Source organism: Dromiciops gliroides, chromosome 6 (genome assembly GCF_019393635.1).
Source record: "Dromiciops gliroides isolate mDroGli1 chromosome 6, mDroGli1.pri, whole genome shotgun sequence".
Taxonomy (NCBI): domain Eukaryota; kingdom Metazoa; phylum Chordata; class Mammalia; order Microbiotheria; family Microbiotheriidae; genus Dromiciops; species Dromiciops gliroides.
The window spans coordinates 239,149,625-239,168,222 of record NC_057866.1 but is presented as its reverse complement, the minus strand read 5'-3'; the positions used below and the strand labels follow the sequence as shown (position 1 = coordinate 239,168,222).

The window sequence follows — 18,598 nt, the reverse complement described above, 5'->3', positions numbered from 1 at the left end:
GAAGGGAAGATAACACTGAAAAGAATAACAGGAAGCTAAAAGGAGAGGGAAGAGGTGATAGGAGGAGGAATGAAAGTACCCAATGTGGAGCATTGTGGGGAAAATCCTAAATACAGCCTGAAAAGGAAGACATGGCCAGGCTGGTCTGTTTCCTTTAAATGAGGGTTCTAGGAGGAGCCAGCCAATCAGGAGAGGCCACTGGGACTGTGTGGTGGAAGATTTAAGGCAGGGAGACCTATTAGGAGATGTTGCAATAATCTAGGTAGACGAGAGCCTGAAGTGAGATGGTAACTGCCTTAGTTGAGAGAAGGGTTCAGATACTAGAGATGTTGAGAAAATCGAAAGAATTTGCAACTAATTGGTTATGTGGGTTCAACAAGAGTGAGGAGTCCAGGATAATGGTAAAAATATGAACTAGAGACACTGGAAGGATAGTGGTACCTTGAACAAAAATAGGAAAATTTGGAAGAGGGAGGATTTAGGAAGAAAGATAATGAATACAGGGCTAACACTGTTATATATATATATATATATATATATATATATATATGTTAACTGAGACATCCAATTTGAAATGTCCAATAGGCAATTGGAGATGTAAGACGAAAGCTCAGGTGAGAGACTGCAACTGAATATAAATTCGAAAATCATCTGCATCGAAATGATGATTAAACTGATGAAAGTTGATGAAGATAACAAGGGAGAGAGAGAAAGTATAAAGGAAGAATAAGAAGACCCAGAACAGAACCTTTTTCACTACAAGGTTTCAAAGATATTTTTGCTATACCTGGTCAAAAGAGGAAATAGTATAAAATATAGTCTATATGCTATAAAATTTATAGGAGAATTATAGCCTTATATTAATTCCTAATTAGGGATCCCTGTTGCTGAATTCTGTACACATCAAGAACACATGATTAAAATGTTGAGTGTGTATATGTATACATGCATATACACATACATGCATACATATACATGTGTGCACACATATACACATACTTATATGGCTACGGACATATTCACTCTTTAAAAACAAAGACAAAGTTAGCAAGTGATGGAGATAATAGCTGTTGCATAAGACCACAAAAACATAGTGTGTTTTAAAATTTATGAAGCTCTCTCTGTACATTATTTCATCTAATCTTTATAAGAATTCTCTAAATTAGGCCTTTGGATAGTTATGTTTGCAGATCAGGAAATTGAGGGTCAAAGAAGATAAATGACTTCAGTATTGCCCCTGCTATCTCTGTAATTGAGCTCCTTCCTTCTTACCTTTTCCTGCATCTATATTAATCTTTTTCTTGCATCCCTTCTCTGCCATCTCCAACACATCCTTCACTGAGCTGCCAAAATCCCCTTAGATTTCAACTCTTTCGTGCAAGTTTTCCTCATGTTCTCACCTGGTGAAAAAAAAAAATCCCTCTCTCCCTAAACCTCTCATGATACTTTGCTTGCTCAATGCATTTCTAGTGAGCAGAAATAGTCTATCATTCTGAAAGATTTGTTTTACTTCTGATTTCTGAAAAGTGTCGGTCATGTCTAATCATTTGCCTCTCCTGTGTTAGCTCTGCCTAGAAGAAATCATGTCTAAAATCAAAACAAAAAATCCTTTTATACCATTGCCCCTTCACAAAAGCCCTCTTCTTTATCTATAGGTGTTGCTCCACTGTGCTAGATTCCTGAATTATTGCCAGAGAAGGAGTTTCCTGGAAGAAATTTAAAAGGCTTTCAGAAAGGAAGCGTTACCTTATGGTAACACTTTTTTTCTTTTATTAACTTAGATCATTGTAGGGGCAGCTAGGTGGTGCAGTGGATAAAGCACCGGCCTGAGTTCAAATCCAACCTCAGACACTTGACACTTACTAGCTGTCTGATGCCAGGCAAGTCACTTAACCCTCATTGCCCTGCAAAAAAAAAAAAGAAAAGGAAAGAAAGAAAGAAAGAAATAGAGCATTGTAGCTATTAAATAGTTGTCTGACAATTAAAAGTCAGACATTAAAATATTATATTTGAGGGGGCACCTAGGTGGCGCAGTGGATAGAGCTCTGGCCCTGGATTCAGTAGGACCTGAGTTCAAATTCGGCCTCAGACACTTAATACTTCCTAGCTGTGTGACCCTGGGCAAGTCATTTAACCCCAACCGCCTCACCAAATATATGTATGTATATATGTATATGTATTTTGTGTGTATATATACTTATATGTATGTGTATATGTGTATATATATACATATATAAATATAAATATATAATATTTGATCATGCCTAATGGTTAGGCCTCAAAAATGCAGACATTGTGAGGTATAGTTTCCTATCTAAGTTAAAATCCAAATTCTTGATGGTTGTTTTTTGATAAGTGGAAAAGACATATAGAGTAACCCTTAAAAAGGTAGATAGGCAGTAATTACATTACACTATATATACAATTGGACAATTTGTCACAAAATTTGTGTTCCCCATCCCCCTATTTTTTAATATTTAGATTCATTTGTATTAATTTTTTTTCATTTTGAGGGCTTCTAACTCAGTAGTCATAAAAACAACATCCTATCTATCAACAAATGGGGAACTCTTATTCTCCTGAAGCCTTCATCTGACTTCTGATCTCATTGATCAACTGAAACTATTCCCTTCAAAGTCACCACTGATCTCATTGCCATATCTGATGGCCTTTTCTCGATCTTCATGCTTCTGGCCCTCAATGCAGTTCCTGACTATTGATCACCTTCTCCTTGATAGTCTTCTCTCTGCATTTTCTCTGGCTATTCCTCATTCCTATTCCTTCTTCATCTGGGTCTCCCAGCTTCCTCCAAAATTCAGCTATAATCTCACCTTCTGCAAGAAACCTTTCCATGTCCCTTTTAATGCTGGTGCTTTCCCTCTGGGATCAGCTCCAATTTACCCTGTTTATATCTTTTATTACATAGTTGTTTACATGGTGTTTCTATCATTAGAATGTGAGATTCTTACGGTCTGATTTTTTTTCTTAATTTGTATAATTTTTTTTGCCTTTCTTTTTAATTCCCAGAATTTAGCAAACTGCCTGGTGCATATTAGGTGAATCTATAACTAATGCTTGTTGACTGATTGCCTAAGTCAAGGGTATTTTTCCCCATCACACAGATATCTTCCTGACTTTCCTACACTCTTGAGTTATGCCTCAACAGAGAACTAGTAGTTCTCACATGAAAATATTAAGAAGAAATTGCTGGGGCAGCTAGGTGGCGCAGTGGATAGAGCACCGGCCCTGGAGTCAGGAGGACCTGAGTTCAAGTCCAGTCTCAGACACTTGACAATTTACTAGCTGTGTGACCCTGGGCAAGTCACTTAACCCCAATTGCCTCACCAAAAAAAAAGAAAGAAAGAAAGAAAAAAGAAATTGCTAACAAGAGTTTTCTACAGTGAACTACAGCTATAAAGAGGCATCAAAGGATTATGGGTTTAGAATTGGAAGGGACCTACATACCATTGTATAGATGAGGCTTTAGGAGGTTGTAACTTACCCAGGTTACACAGCCAGTAGATGTCAGAGGCAGGGTTTGAACCCATGTTTTCCAGATTCCAAGTCCAGCATTTTCCTATGCCATGCTTCTTCTCCAGGTACAATGAAAGGCAAAATGGCATAGTTGAAGGGATGCTGAACAGAGTTCTTGTCCCAGTTCTGCCATTAACTGAAAATGTGGCCTTGGGCAGTTCATTTCAACCCTCTCTATAGCCTGTTTGCTCCTTTGCATGTCAAATGGAATTGAACCATATTATCTTGTAAAATGTCTTTCAGTTGTATGAGAAATAAATTTTTCCCCATTACTTTCCATGATTATCAACTCAGTAATTGCCCATTTCCCAGAGTTTCCGTTCCTGTTTTTATTTATCAAAAAGTAAAGAGTCTTTTGGCCACCCTCACCCTATACATAGTCTTTCACTGAAGACAATTCCCATAGGATTCATTGTGCTACAGAATGAGAAGCTTAGGTACAGAGTTCCTCCAGAGAACCTTTTAAATGAGTCACTGGTAACTACCCTGAAAGCATTAGCGCTATACTTAGATCAGCACATGGTTTGTGAATCACTGATTTAATAGGCTGAGATGATGCCTTCTGCGCATTTTATTTAGAGTTTGGGATGGAGGGAAATAGAAATAATTCTCAAAATTAATTCCATCTGAGAAAACTCTAATAAATTATCATTGTAATGAATTGAATATGTAAAACATTGTCTATGAATAATACCAATACCCATTTTTATGGAGAGGCATTATTTTTAAAACGAAGCTGCTGTTTTAAACTATTTCTATCTCTAAAAATTAGTTATGGATTCCCATAGCAACCATAACTCCTGACTTCCTCTGTTTGGGGAGGAAGTAAAGATAATTTAATTTAGCCATTGTAATATGATAAGCTCTTTGAGGGCAAGAGCTGGTTTGATTTTTATCTTTATATCCCTAGAACCTAGCACAGGGCCTGCCACAAAGTAGGTACCCCCTAAAATGCCTGCTGATGGATTAATTGCTAATTAATTGATGAACATAGATTTTCATGGTACTTACAAAGCTCCCAGGCTTTTAGATGGGGCTCTTTTGAACCTTCATCAAGCTTTGCAACCACTAAGATTTATAATTATGGGGGCAGCGGATAAAGCACTGACTCTGGATTCAGGAAGACCTGAATTCAAAATCAGCCTCAGACACTTGACACTTAACTAGCTGTGTGACTCTGGGAAAGTCACTTAACCTTCATTGCCCCACCAAAAAAAAAAAAAAAGATTAATAATTATAAAGAAAAACTGTGTAAAGCAACAAATCAGTGTCAGTAGAGAGAGCTTCTGTATGAGGAATTCGCTACACTGATGTAATCACAGGTCTAGACTTCTTTTCTTCTCCCTTCACCTTAATCTTCTCTTCTATCCCTCCCCTCCAAAAAAAAAAAAAAAGCAGAAAGCAGAACTTACTTTGGGTTTTTGTAAATCTGACCCAAAAGACTCCAGGAACACTGAAATCTTAATATTTAATTGAAATTGGGAGAGAGGAAAAAGATTTGTGTGCATAAGAAACTTGATAGGTATAGAAAGAAATGAGAAGTGACCTGTTGTGTCAAGATCAGCTGAGGGGCAAGGGAGATGCAGGTGGTCAGTATCATTGAGTAAATTGTGTTACTGCAGACACTAATTTTCAATCACTTTCATACTGGTTACAAATGCTCCAAAGATAAAAATACTAAGGAATTCAAAAAGGAAAATATCATATTATAGCAATTTCCCTTAGCAAACATAGATAATAGTTTTTATTTCATGGAAATAGAGAGCTTGTTGGTAAGGAAACTCCTTCTACTCATGCAAATCTGCTACTGTTTTGTTACTTGGAGAAATGGAAGCCGGGGACACGGTGACCGAGGTCTTCCTCACTAAGGTTGACTTTTCATATAGCATATCCTCCCTACTCTCATGTAGTAGTATGTACATACTAATATGTATACATACTAGTACGCTATGATTAAAAACCTGAGAAGGCTCTACTAGGTAGATAATTATTAGACTTGATTAGAAAAAAATAGTTTAGAAACTCATAAATTCAGAGTTGGAAGAGATCTTAGCAGACATCTAGTATATACTGCTACTGATTCCCATAGTTTCTCTACAACATTCTCTGTGGCAAAATTGTACATGTAATCCATGTGTGTTTGTATGAACCACTGTATATATGATATACATATATAGCCCATATATATGTGTGTATAGTGTGCATATATGTGTGTATATGTTTATATTACATATGTGTATCATAATTCCCAGTACAAATTATGTGAATCTCTAGTCTAACAGTAATAATAACAGTGGTTATAAAAAACAATATTACTCACACTGCAGGTTGCCACCATACTTTCTAATAGTGAACAGCTGTTAACATAATTGAAACATGCACTGTTCCACCTTTATTTTCCAGATCTTCGGAAGACTTTTGAACAAGAACCTTTAGGGAAGGAAGTGTCTTTGGAACAGGAAGTCCTGCTCCAGTGTCGCCCACCTGAAGGCATACCCATGGCTGAGGTGAGTGACCAACAATTTCCTGCATTTAGCAACTGGCACTTAGTTACCCTAACTGAGGCCTAATCCATGGCTAATGGCGCAGTGAATTAAGGTATGGCATGATAAATGGGTGATAATGGAGTCCTAACTGCCTGCTGCTGGCAGAATAGATTGATTAGGAACTGATTGATGACTTGGGAGTCAATTAGAATGCCCCACTGGACAGGGCTACAGGCAACTTAGTTTTATTTTTTCATTCCCTTTCAAGAAAATGGAACATTGCAGTATTTTATCTGGCACCTGGTAAGTAAGCTACCTGATAAGATACATGAATGTGCCACTGTTTCTTTTTTTGAACAGGATCTGCTGCTTGGGCAGCAGCAAGTTTAAAATTATATTCCTATGAATATTTTCATGGGCACAACCAGACTCACAAGGGCTATGTCTACATGACAGCAGACACTGGTTTGAGGCAAGGAATTAGCTGGTGCATATGTGTGTAGATGTTAGCTTTTTAATTTGGAAGAATTTAGCCCAACATTTATTGCAAATGGTTTTTTTTCTGCCTTAAAGAAAGAAGTGTTACATACAAAAACCTTCTGACCACCTGTCAATAAATCATTCCAGATCAAATCCTTCTCCTAATTATCGTTAACAACCAAAAGTACTTTTCCATATGTAGACATGTTTACATGTGCTATTGCTTAGTATCATGCTCTGGAGAGCTCTGATAAATGGCTTCCCAAACCTAGTGCAGAATAGTGAGCAAAATCAATCTTCGAGTATTTGTTATGCTAATTGGTCATTTAAAATCTTACAACTCATTCCTCTCAGACCATAAAGGGGAGGAAAAAAACCTATTCTTTATTGAAAGTTTAGTCACTTGTCTCAGTTAATGACCTCTAGACTAGGACATTCACTAGGTCAACAGAACAAAGGGTTCTGAATTCATTTGCTGATTAGTAAATTAGCAGTTAACTTGCAAACTGCTAATTACATTGCATTACTTGAAAGTTTATTATTTTCAGTGACTTTTATTTCCTCTCTACCATATAGAAGAGATCTTTTCTAAGTAATAATGACTTGAGACCACCCCTACTGCAGAATGATTTATCAAAACATTTAGCATTAGCTCCCTGTTGGATAGGAATTTAATGCATCTGAGAACTTCTCAATTTTCAGAGAATTGATAATGAATAAAGCAGAAACTGGGTTACTTCACCCCCTTTCCCATTTTAGGAAGCGAAAGCAAGAACATTTGGTTCTTAAACATCAGACTGATTTCACTGGGGAAAAAAACCAACACCACCTTATCAATAAATTATCTAACAACCCCACACCAATCTGGTTTTGATTTGGGGTTGACATTTGCAGTTGAACATGTCACTTGGAAAACACAGAGCAACACCCCTACAGGTATTTCTATTACCTTTTCAAGAAGAGAAATACCTTGAAGGTGACTGCCATGCCAGTGAGATCAACAATAGGATTTAGTCTGAATAGTAGGAAGGCAGTAATTATCTCTGTCAATATTTCATCTGTAGATGTATCTGTAGCTACATTTGTCTCCTTAATTGTATTTTTTTAAGTCTAATGTAAACCTCTCCATTATACTACATTAAAAACCAAAATATATCATGGGGGTAACATGTATATCTATAGATATATGATTGCAGCTCAATGTATCTCACAGTGAACTGATCTCAGCAAAACTCTCCAGTGAGAAGAGATCCTAATAATTACACATCTCCATTCCAAGCTCCATAAGAGAGTGGTGTACTTTGTCAAGTAGTAAAGATTCATGACTGCAAGCTAATTGGCTGTGAATTTTATTTGTACCATCATCGGGGAAGAGACCAATTAACACTTGGCAAGCTCAAAAATCATATACCCATTTGACACTAAAAAGAACTATTCTTAATGTGTTTTTCTTTCTCCTTTTTTGAAGTCAGAAGTGAGATCAAGCCCGCATACTGGCGGGCAGCCTAAGACAGCTTCTGTGTAGACTCTTTCCAACGTTATTATAATCACAAAGACCAGAGGCTAATGAATATCTTAATGTGACACTTTATTACTGCCATTTGCACAAGAGGGTGAGATAAATTAAAAGAAGAAAAAGATGAAGGGTAACTTGGTAGGTTGAAGGATTACATGATTACTTTAATTTAGAGATGGATGTATTCTTTGTTTAATACTTCATTTATTTGTTTGAAGAATATTCTGAAAGTACAGAAGCATTGTTAAACAGAAGTATAACTCTTAAAAGGATAATGAGCCCATGGATTTACAACTGAAAAGAACCTTAGTCCAAACACCTCATTTCCTAGATAAGAAAACTGAGGTTGAGAGAGGTTAAGTGACTTGACCCAAAAGAGAAATTATTTGAATTAAGGTTCTTTGAAGCCAAAGCCAAAAAGTTACAGAATCTTCTAGAAGAGTAGCAGTTAGACCAAAAGAGGCAAGGGACGGAGCCTTTTTTCTTTTAAACAAATATTCCAGAATGAGCAAATATTCCAGAGAGAGGCACATAGTAGGTTCCCAAATATGTCGATTGTTTCATTGCTGACTGAGCTTTAGTACATCACAATCATACTGATACTTTAATAAACAAAGAGAGAACACTTGACTTCCACTTTTTCTGGATACTCAGTGATGGTTTTCCTCCCCATCCCATTTCAAGCCAAGGAATATCTAATGTATTCCATCTGCATAATCTTCCAGCATCACAATGATCTTATCCCCCCTTCCATCTTCAAAGCATTTATTATCATTGTATTTTCATTGTTTCATTTTTTTTAAGGTACATGATTTTATTGGATAAATTTAACCCATTCGGTGATTAAGACTACTTAGAATACTAAGTTCTAAAAAAGTTTTAGCTTTAAAAATTCTTTCCTAAATGTTGTTTCTACTAACCTTCAGTTGTTATGAGTGATCTTTGATTTTCTTTACTACTTTATTTTAGCTTCTATTAAAGACTGTTGATATCATACCCTTCAGTATCTATTCTCTTTTCTTTTTGACACAAGATAGATATGAATATGTAAGAAATTCCCTGAGAAGTCAACAAACAGTAGGAGGTTCATAAAGGCCATTTGAATTGAGTACAGAATATAAGCTTATTAATGAGCAGTGACTCATTCATTGGAGTGGGAGGGGGCGTATCTTCAGTGCTTTTTAAATGCTCATTGAATTGAGTTGGATGAACATACAGCCTCTTAGTTTACATGAAAGTGAGAATAAAAGACGAAGAGAGACATACTTTCCCTTCAATCATCAAGCATTTTACTATGTGTCAGGCACTGTTATAGAGTGCTACAGGGATAAAAAGAAAGGTAAAACCCCATTTCCTGCCCTCCAGAAACTCAGTCTAACACACAGTCTCTGAAGAATTTCTTGCTAATTTTTAAATGGCCTTGCCAAAAGCTTCAGGCACCGCCTACCTTGATAGGTCACCTCTCCTCTCCATCCGTTTTCGCAGTGGCCATTGTCCTTTTCTATTCCCTGGTTCCAAAAGCAATAACAGCTAGAAAAAAAAAATAAACTTCAACCTTGTTCCTACTCAATAGTGAAGTTGGGCTGAATCCATTCTTCAAAAGCATTGTTGACTCTCCTCTTTCTGAAGCCAAAAGAAAGAGGTGTGGAGGGAGCAAGAGCCAGGACAAATCAGTTTCTTGCTAGTTGATAGAATTTTGTTCCCTAGATAAGGTCAGGAACCCTCCTCCCCCTCAGTTCTTTGATTATTTTTGTAAAAATAGTGATGTGGAGAAACCAAGCATTGGTCACATGAGTGTAAGAGCCTCAGGTTGAGAATAAGCATGCTAATGGTGTGACATGAACAGGGCTTGCTGTCAGCTAGTTATCAGTGACTAGGATTTCCCTTGGCAAATGTATTTTACTATCATAAACCTTGGGTGTGACCACTGCCTTTGACACTTACTAGCTTATGATCATAGTAAAAATCACTTAAGCCTCAGTACTTTCCGTTCTAAATAGGTGAAAATTATATTTGTCCTACCCACTTCAGAGTTGTTGTGAGAAGAAACCATGAAGGGGTATGTAAATATCATAATTTTTACATAAATGTAAGTTATCATTATGAAAAGAACTCGGTATTTATGAGATAAACAAATTCTCATGTAAATTTGAGATTGTTATGGGCCCCTGGGTACCTCAGAAGTTTTCTGGGGTAAATTAAAGAACCTTCTCCTTGAGAAACTAAACCAAAGGACAGACACACCTAAAGAGACAAGTGGCATGGATCAGGACTGAGCTAGCTCCAGGACCACCATCCTTCATTCCAGTCTCTCCCACCCCTGGGGAGATAAGGTTAGCTGTGGCTGCTGCCTTTGTGGCATGAGGGGAAGAGAGATGGTTTGAGAGAGCCTGAGTGGCCCCTCACCCAACTTCCCCCAGCCACCACTAGTGGGGGATGGTCCTCCCCCATAAGGGAACTTTCCACAGTTAGATGATCATCCCATTGAACCACCATCAGTCTTCCATAAAAGTATCTGCCTGTCTCCTGCTCCAGTAGATAGGTATCTCAGGGAACCATGCCTCTGTGTCATGCCTTCTCCACATGAGAAGTCAAGGATTTCTCTCTTGGTTTCCTTTCCCTAGCACCTAAATAAACTATTATTTTATTCTAATTGGATTTGTGTGCAAGAGGGTGTAATTCTTCAAGGAGGAATTCCTAAGAACTTCTTCCCCAAACTCCCACTATTTTCCCCATAACAAGATGAAGAATAGACATTAGGAGAGTAATTCATTCACTCTCCTTATAACAAATACTGACCCAAAACAGTCATACAAAACCTCATTAAGACTACCTATGCTTCTCAAGGAGAGGTTAAAAATTGAAACAAATATTCAAAAGAATAAATATTGTCAGGGCAGCTAGGTGGCGCAGTGGATAGAGTACCGGCCCTGGATTCAGGAGGACCTGAGTTCAAATCCGGTCTCAGACTCTTGACATTTGCTAGTTGTGTGACCCTGGGCAAGTCACTTAACCCCAATTGCCTCACCAAAATAATAATAATAATAATAATAATAATATTGGCTCTTAACATATTTTAATTCATGTCTTCTATAAGCATTTAAATTGTTAGGTATAGAGGTATACATCTGCTCTCCCTGTTACTGGGGAGGCTGAGGCTAGTGAATCTCTTGAGCATGGGAGATTTCTGAGCTGCAGTGGCTGATCTGGTGTCCCCACTAAGTCCCTCTCCAATACAGTGATCCCCTGAGAGTAGGGGTAGGGCATCAACTGCCTAAGCAAGGTGAACCAGCCCAGGGCAAAAATGGAGCAGGTCAAAGTTCTTGTGTCAATTGCCACTTGGATCATACCCATGAGGGGCCACTTCAATTTCAAGCTGGGCAAGATAAGGAGAGCCAATCTCAAATCAAAAAAATGAAAAATTAAATCAAATGTCTTAAATAAATCTCGATAACCTAGAGTCAGAGATTCACATCCTCTCCGTCACTCTAGTGATGTAGCTTCTTCACTTTTCATAGATACACCTATTTGGTTTCTCTAGGAAGTAAAGGAATTAATTTAGTTTAGTTCCAGAACAGCAGAGTCGTCTGCTGTGAATCTGCTCTGCTCATTTTTTGCTCATGCCATGGATGAAACAAAACTGTTGAGATCACATGGTGAGCCAGGAGAAAAAAATAACCCATTCAGAATACAGAGTTTCATCTAATTGTCTCTTCTACATAGGTCAGAGGTCGAAACATCAGTGGATTTAAAATTAGTTAATATGGCATAAGAAACAAAACTAAATTTTAATCGAAAATGTGTGATTTGTCACACCTTTAACAAGAGGATAATTGCCTCTCTAATTATAATTGAACTGTCTCTCATAGGAGTTTAATTGGAAGAACAGGGAACAGCATAGTGACCCAGTTGTGTTTAGAAACCTTCATCATATTTATCAACATTTGCATCTTTAATTAGCAAGTGGGAAAAATATGGGTGGAGTGCAAAGGAATAAATTATTTTGCTGACTCTAGGTAAATGTGGAACAGACTTTTTTCAACTGGTGCTGCCAGGGGATAAAAAGCTGTTAGCGACAGCAGGAGACTTCCAAATATTCAGCATCAAGCGGTCACTGCCATCTAATTGATTATTAATATGACTGCTGTTTGCTTTGTTTCATCAAGGTGCTTAATGCTTTGCTGCTGTTATCTCTTAATTGGAACTCCATGTGTCTGAATTGCCATGCAGGTGTATTGTAGCCCAGGCAGCATTTTGCATACTCTGCAGTCAAAAGAGCTTTTATGCAGAAAAGTAGAAGAAGTTGATCTGAATACTGATTTGGAAGGAAATCTTGCTTTTCATTGCCCAGCACTCTTGGTTGGAATTTCTTACTAGAATAAGGAGTTTTTAATTATGAGATCATCAGCCTGATGGTTAGGTTTGGAACATTTTCTTTCCCTTTTTGTTCTGGACCCATTATTTTAACCATATTGGGAAATCCTCACATAGAAACTTCTATGCATACAGATCGACAACTTCCCTGTAACAGTCTCAGGTAGTTAACTAATTGCTGAAGATTACTGGGCCAGTGCAAGATCTTTAACCCTCTAATCTGCCTTCAGTGGCAAGAGTCCCTCCCATCCAGCAGGCAGGGCCCCTCACAGCTTGCAGCCCAGGGAAGGGAGAGGACCCCAACCCCACCCCACCCCCTTAGACAGTCTTTCTCTCCTAGCGCTCACAACACACACTTGCTGTGAGAAGCCCTAACCCCCAACGTCTGAAGGGCTGTCTTCTCTAGACGGCTTGGAAGTTGGCTTAGTTTTTCCTGATAGTCTCTCCCTGGAGAAACTGGGGTTTGAAGGGGCTTTGGGAAGCCTCCCCTTGGAGGTAGGGGGTTTCCCCTCCTGGGTGGCACCCAGGAGCTGCCTTTACTTTGTCATCTGCTTCTTGTACTTAGCTTGGAGTTCACTGAAACACCCTTCCAATAAACTTGCCAGCCATACCTCCCCACCCCCCACCCCCCACCCCCCAAAAATACACTCCCATTCAAATCCAGCCTTATACACTTACTAGCTGTTTGACCCTGGACATGTCTCCCTTAACCCCATTTGCTTCAAACATCCAGGGCCATCCATGTCCAGTCATTCTGATGTATATCTTGCCACTGGACCCAGATGGCTCTGGAGGAGAGAGTAAGGCTGGTAACTTTGCACAGCCCTCTCTCACTTAAATCCAATTCACTGCAAGTCATGACATCACCTCCTGATGTCATGGTCCTGTTCAAGAATGAAAGAGAAACAGGGCAGCTAGGTGTCGCAGTGAATAGAGTACGGGTCCTGGAGTTAGGAGTACCTGAGTTCAAAATCTGGCCTCAGACACTTAACACTTACTAGCTGTGTGACCCTGGGCAAGTCACTTAACTTCAGTTGCCTCACTAAAAAAAATAAAAAATAAAAATGAAGGAGAAACAACAACAAACTTTTCTTGGACCTATTTCCTATTGGTTAGTACATTTCTATCCCCTTTAAATCTTCCCATCCCAGTGATACTGAACCCATAACTGCCAAGAACATCTCTACTCCACAATCCCTGATGCCTACCCTGTCCTTCTCATCTACTTCAATCCTACCCTCCCCCATCACACACAATGTCCTACTCTAGATCTACCTGCCTTTATAATTCATAATCAGTCAGTTAACTAGCATTTATTAAGCACCTGCTGTGTGTCAGACTCCATGCTCAGTAATGGAAGTTAGTGCATTTCCTTTCATTTTAAAGCTCCTTTCCTCTTGCTCTTTTCACCTTTGCCAAGTGGCATTGACTGATACCTGGCTCCCTCTGTGTTATACTGCATCCCTGACTTTTCTTTCTGGTACTATTTGCACCGTATCTTATGCATCCTGACTCACTAGTCCCAAAGGGGGATTCAGAATACTCCATGTTCCCCATTCTACACTCTTTTACTGTCATCACTTGGCAACCACTTCACTGTTGAAATGTATTCTATCTAAATTGATCACTCAATTCAGATCCTGGTCACTTTTATCTACAGACCCTTGGGACATTCTCCCTCCTTTCTCAATAAATTCAGGACCTGGCTCAAAGCCTCCTTCATCCCAATACCCACTCTCATATTTGAGGAGTCATCAGCTATGTTGGTGTTCCTTAAACTCCCAATTTCTCAATTCTCCACTCACATGAACTACTCCTTTTATTTTTTTTTTACTGCAGATACACACAATAATGGTAATACTGTATACGTGTTCAATAGCCCTGAAACATGTTTGATCATAATCTATTGTTCTATTTCTCCCTGTGCCTCACTATTCCTAAGTCTATTCTTCATCACTGTTTTCTCCAATCCATCCATCCATCATCACTTTCCCAGGCCATGACTACTGATCTGAAGACACTTTTCTCTTCCCAAACTTGACTCCCTTGTGAACAAGTGATCTTCTACATGATCTTCTCCTTTTAAATCCCTTGTTGACTTACCACAGCTCATGCAAATCCTGGATTATTCCCACCATCTTCTTTCTTTGTTTCTTCTCATATGCTGCTGAACAGAACTGAAGGAAGTCATGAACCTATGCAGATGAGATGCTGTACATATTTATGTGATTTAATCTCAGTTGGTCCCTCACTATAGCAGGACAACTATTATGTCCTTGTATCTGACTCTTCATTGACCCCATTTGGGGTTTTCTTAGCAAAAAACACTACAGTGGTTTGCCAGTTCCTTCTTCAGCTCACTTTATAGGTGAGGAAACTAAGGCAAAAAGGGTTAAATGTCTTGCCCAGGGTCTGACAGCTAGTAGTGCTTGAGGCCAGATTTGAACTCAGAAAGATGAGTCTTCCTGATTCCAGGCCTGATGCAACCATTATACAGTAACTGATTTTCTATTCCACTCACCAGAACAGTGACTGTTGATGTTGTCTTCTCTCATTATGCTTTCCATGGCATGCCTGTAATCCTACTCTCTCAGCAAGAACATTGACTTATGCTTTACTGTGAAAATTGAGTCACCTACTGCAAACTTCTTCTGCTCCCCATCTTCTCACCTCATAAATCCTCTAAATATTAACGACCCTTATCTCCTCCTCATCCCTGATAAAGAGGTGGCTCTTCTCACCAAGATCAATTTTTCTACATTTACTTTGATCCCATCCTCTCCTCTTTTCACCAGTATATTGTCCCCATATCATTTCCTTTCTCTTTCTAATCTTCAGTTTTTGTCTAAGCTTCCTTCCTTGTTGCCTACACATATATCCATATCTCCTCCACTCTTAAAAATATTCACTTGAACCTTCCATCCACATTAGCTATAGTTTGTTTCTCCTCCCATTTTCAGTTAAATTCTTTAAAAAGAAAAAAATAAACCTCTCTTCTCCCCTAGTGTTCCTACTTCTTCTCCCCTCAGTCTATTCTAAACTTTCTGCAGCCTGGCTTTCGAAGTCATTACCCAACTGAAAATGCTCTGTCCAGCATTTCCAGTGATCTTCTGTCTTTCCTCTATTCATTCTTCTAGACTTCTCTGTAGCATTTGATAATCTTGACCCCCTTTACCTCCTGGATACTATTTCCTCTCTAGGTCCTCTTACTAATCTGACTCCTTCATTCTTGTCATCTATACTGACTGTGGTTGTACTCACAGGCTCTGTATTAGACCCTTTCTTTATTCTCTCTAAACTCCCCTACTTAGTAACCTCACCAGCTTCTATGAGTTCAGCTATTATCTTTATATAGATATCTCCAAGATCTATAATATCCATCCCTACTCTCCCATGTTCCAGTCATGCATCTCTGACTGCCAATTGGATACTTCAAACTGGAAGTCCCATGGTCCTCTCTATTGGATATTTCAAACTGGATGTTTTCAAACTGGATTGGTTCCTCAAGTTTCTAAGAACTGCAGTGCTTCCTTCATGCTACTGTGTCACTACTTTTCATTAAATGGGCCAGATCAATTTTTTATGTCTTTTCATTACTGGAATTCCCATAAGAATATTGACAACAGGGCATTTTTCATATGTTTCACATTAACCCATCAAAGTTAGCCTATCTACTCAAGCTAAGACATAGTATTTCAGGAAACATGGAATTTCTTTCATGTTATCACATTGTCCAATAAAGGTAAGGTTTTCTGTGGGATTTAAATTTTTTAAAAATAAAATAAAATAAAACAAATGGTCACCATTGTTTTAAATAAAGTATCCCAAAAATTCCCTTGAGCAAGGGAGAATTCGACATTGAACTACGTCAACAAGCATTTATTAAGCACTTATTGTATACCAAGATCTATTCTAAGAGCCAGGGATATACCAAAAAGCTTAAAAAAATTAGCCTCCACCCTCAAGGAGCTCATATTCTAAAAGGGGAGATAGCATGCAAACAACTACATATAAACAATAAGTACACACACATATATGTATATATATATATATATATATATAAAATGTGTGTTTATATGTGTGTGTATGTATCTAGACAGATAGGTAGATAGGTAGATAGATAGATAGATAGATAGATAGATAGATAGATAGATAGATAGATAGATAGATAGATGATAGATAGATAGATAGATGATAGATAGATGATAGATAGATAGATAGATAGATAGATAGATAGATAGATAGATAGATAGATAGATAGATAGATAGATAGATGATGGATAGATAGATGATAGATAGATAGATGATAGATAGATGATAGATAGATAGATAGATAGATAGATAGATAGATAGATAGATAGATAGATAGATAGATAGATAGATAGATGATGGATAGATAGATGATAGAGAGATAGAGAGATGATAGATAGACAGAGAGATAGATAGATAAAACATACATTATTAGGGATAATCTTAGGGGGGAGGCACTGAAATTGAGGAGGGCTGTGAAAGGCTTCCTATAAAAGGTAAGACTTTAGTTAGGTGTTGAAGGAATCCAGGAGGTATTGAGGAAAGAGAAAGTTCCAGGAATGGGGGATAGTCAATGAAAGAAAATACCCTGAATAGAGAGAAAGAGTATCTTGTTCAAAGACCAGGAAAGAAACCCATGTCCCTGGATTACAGAGTATGTGGAGGAAAGTATGCTGTTAGAAGACTGGGAAGGCAGGAGAGAGCCAAGTTATGTGTGTTGGCAGAAGTAATAATGAGGAGGAGAGCAGACTTGAAGAAAAGAAAGACACACAGAGGCAGAGACATAGAGATAGACAGAGAGACAGAGACAGAGAGAAAGGGGGTGGGGAGCAAGCAGGAGAGAGGAAGACGGGAATGTTGGATAATGAGGCACCTTGCTTTAAGTGCTTTTATTTGTAAAGAATGGATTATCCCGGGCAGCTATATGGCACAGTGGATAGAGCACCAGCCCTGGAGTCAGGAGTACCTGAGTTCAAATCCGGCCTCAGACACTTAACACTTACTAGCTGTGTGACCCTGGGCAAGTCACTTAACCCCAATTGCCTCACTAAAAAAAAAAAAAAAAAAAAAAGAATGGATTATCCCATTATTCCCCTTAGCTTTAGAATTCAGAGAACTTCAAATAGTGATCCCTCTGGAATTTCAATCATACTGCATAATTACAAACTCACTTCATATTTTTAAAAAATGTCACAGAAGCAGAAGATAAAGCTTGTCATTGGTTAAAGTCCAAATTTTCTCAATAGCTTCCTGTTTGGTGTCCCTGCCTCAAATCTCTCCCCTCTATAATCCATCTTCCTCAGAGCTTGCAAGGTCAAATTTCTAATGTGCTGGCCTGCCCATAGCTCAAGAAATATCCAGGGTTTCATGTTAATCTCTTGGATCAAATCCAAAATTCTCTGTTTGGCATGTAAGGTCCTCTGTAACCGAGCACTCATTTGCCTTTGCATCTTCATTTCTCATTTCTACCCTTCACACTCTCTTCAGCACAGAAAAAAACTCAACTTCTTACTGCTTCCCACACAAGATACTCCAAGACCCATCTCCTTACCTGCAGTGTGCTACTGTCTTCACTTTTGCCTCTTAGATGTCCTCATTTCCTTCAAAGTTGAGTTTAAATACATGAAACTTTCCTAATCTCTCCAACAACTGATGACACCTCAATCAATTTATATTAATTTTACACACAGCTTCTCAAAAACCTTTGTGCAGTTTTTATCCTCCAGCACAATGAGGTCTCCAAGTGGGGAGAAACCATTTCATTTTTCCCCCATATCCTCAGAGGCTAGAAGAGTTCTTGGGACATTGTGGCGTTTAATAAATGCAAATTTTTGACTAGTTTTCAACGTGTTTTTATTTTTGCTCAGTGTGTTTCCCAAGACAATGTAAACTCCTCAGGGGAGGGGGGGGGCAGGAACTGTTTCTTTTTTGTCTTTATATCTTCAGCATGCAGCATTGACTGGCAGGCACTTAATAAATTATTTTTGATTGATTGAGAGGCAGTGTAATGTGGTGAATAGAGGGAACCTGTCTTGAAATCAGGAAGAATCGGGTTCACTTTCAGCCCCTGACATATACTGGCTGTGTGACCTTTGATGAGTCATTAGATCTCTCCTATCCTCAGGCAAAACAGGTGCTGATCTGAATTGGTAAAGGGAGTTTCCTCTACCTATGAAAT

General features: G+C 38.4%; 1 protein-coding gene across 2 annotated transcripts in view; it reads left to right on the top strand.

The window, feature by feature from the left end:
- The window catches only part of UNC5C (unc-5 netrin receptor C), a 428,091-nt gene that overhangs the window by 290,229 nt on the left and 119,264 nt on the right, over positions 1-18,598 (top strand). For both annotated transcript variants that reach the window (XM_043972822.1, XM_043972821.1), the window contains exon 4: positions 5,938-6,041. In XM_043972822.1, coding sequence (XP_043828757.1) covers positions 5,938-6,041 — 104 coding nt within the window. The remainder of the gene's footprint in view (positions 1-5,937; positions 6,042-18,598) is intronic.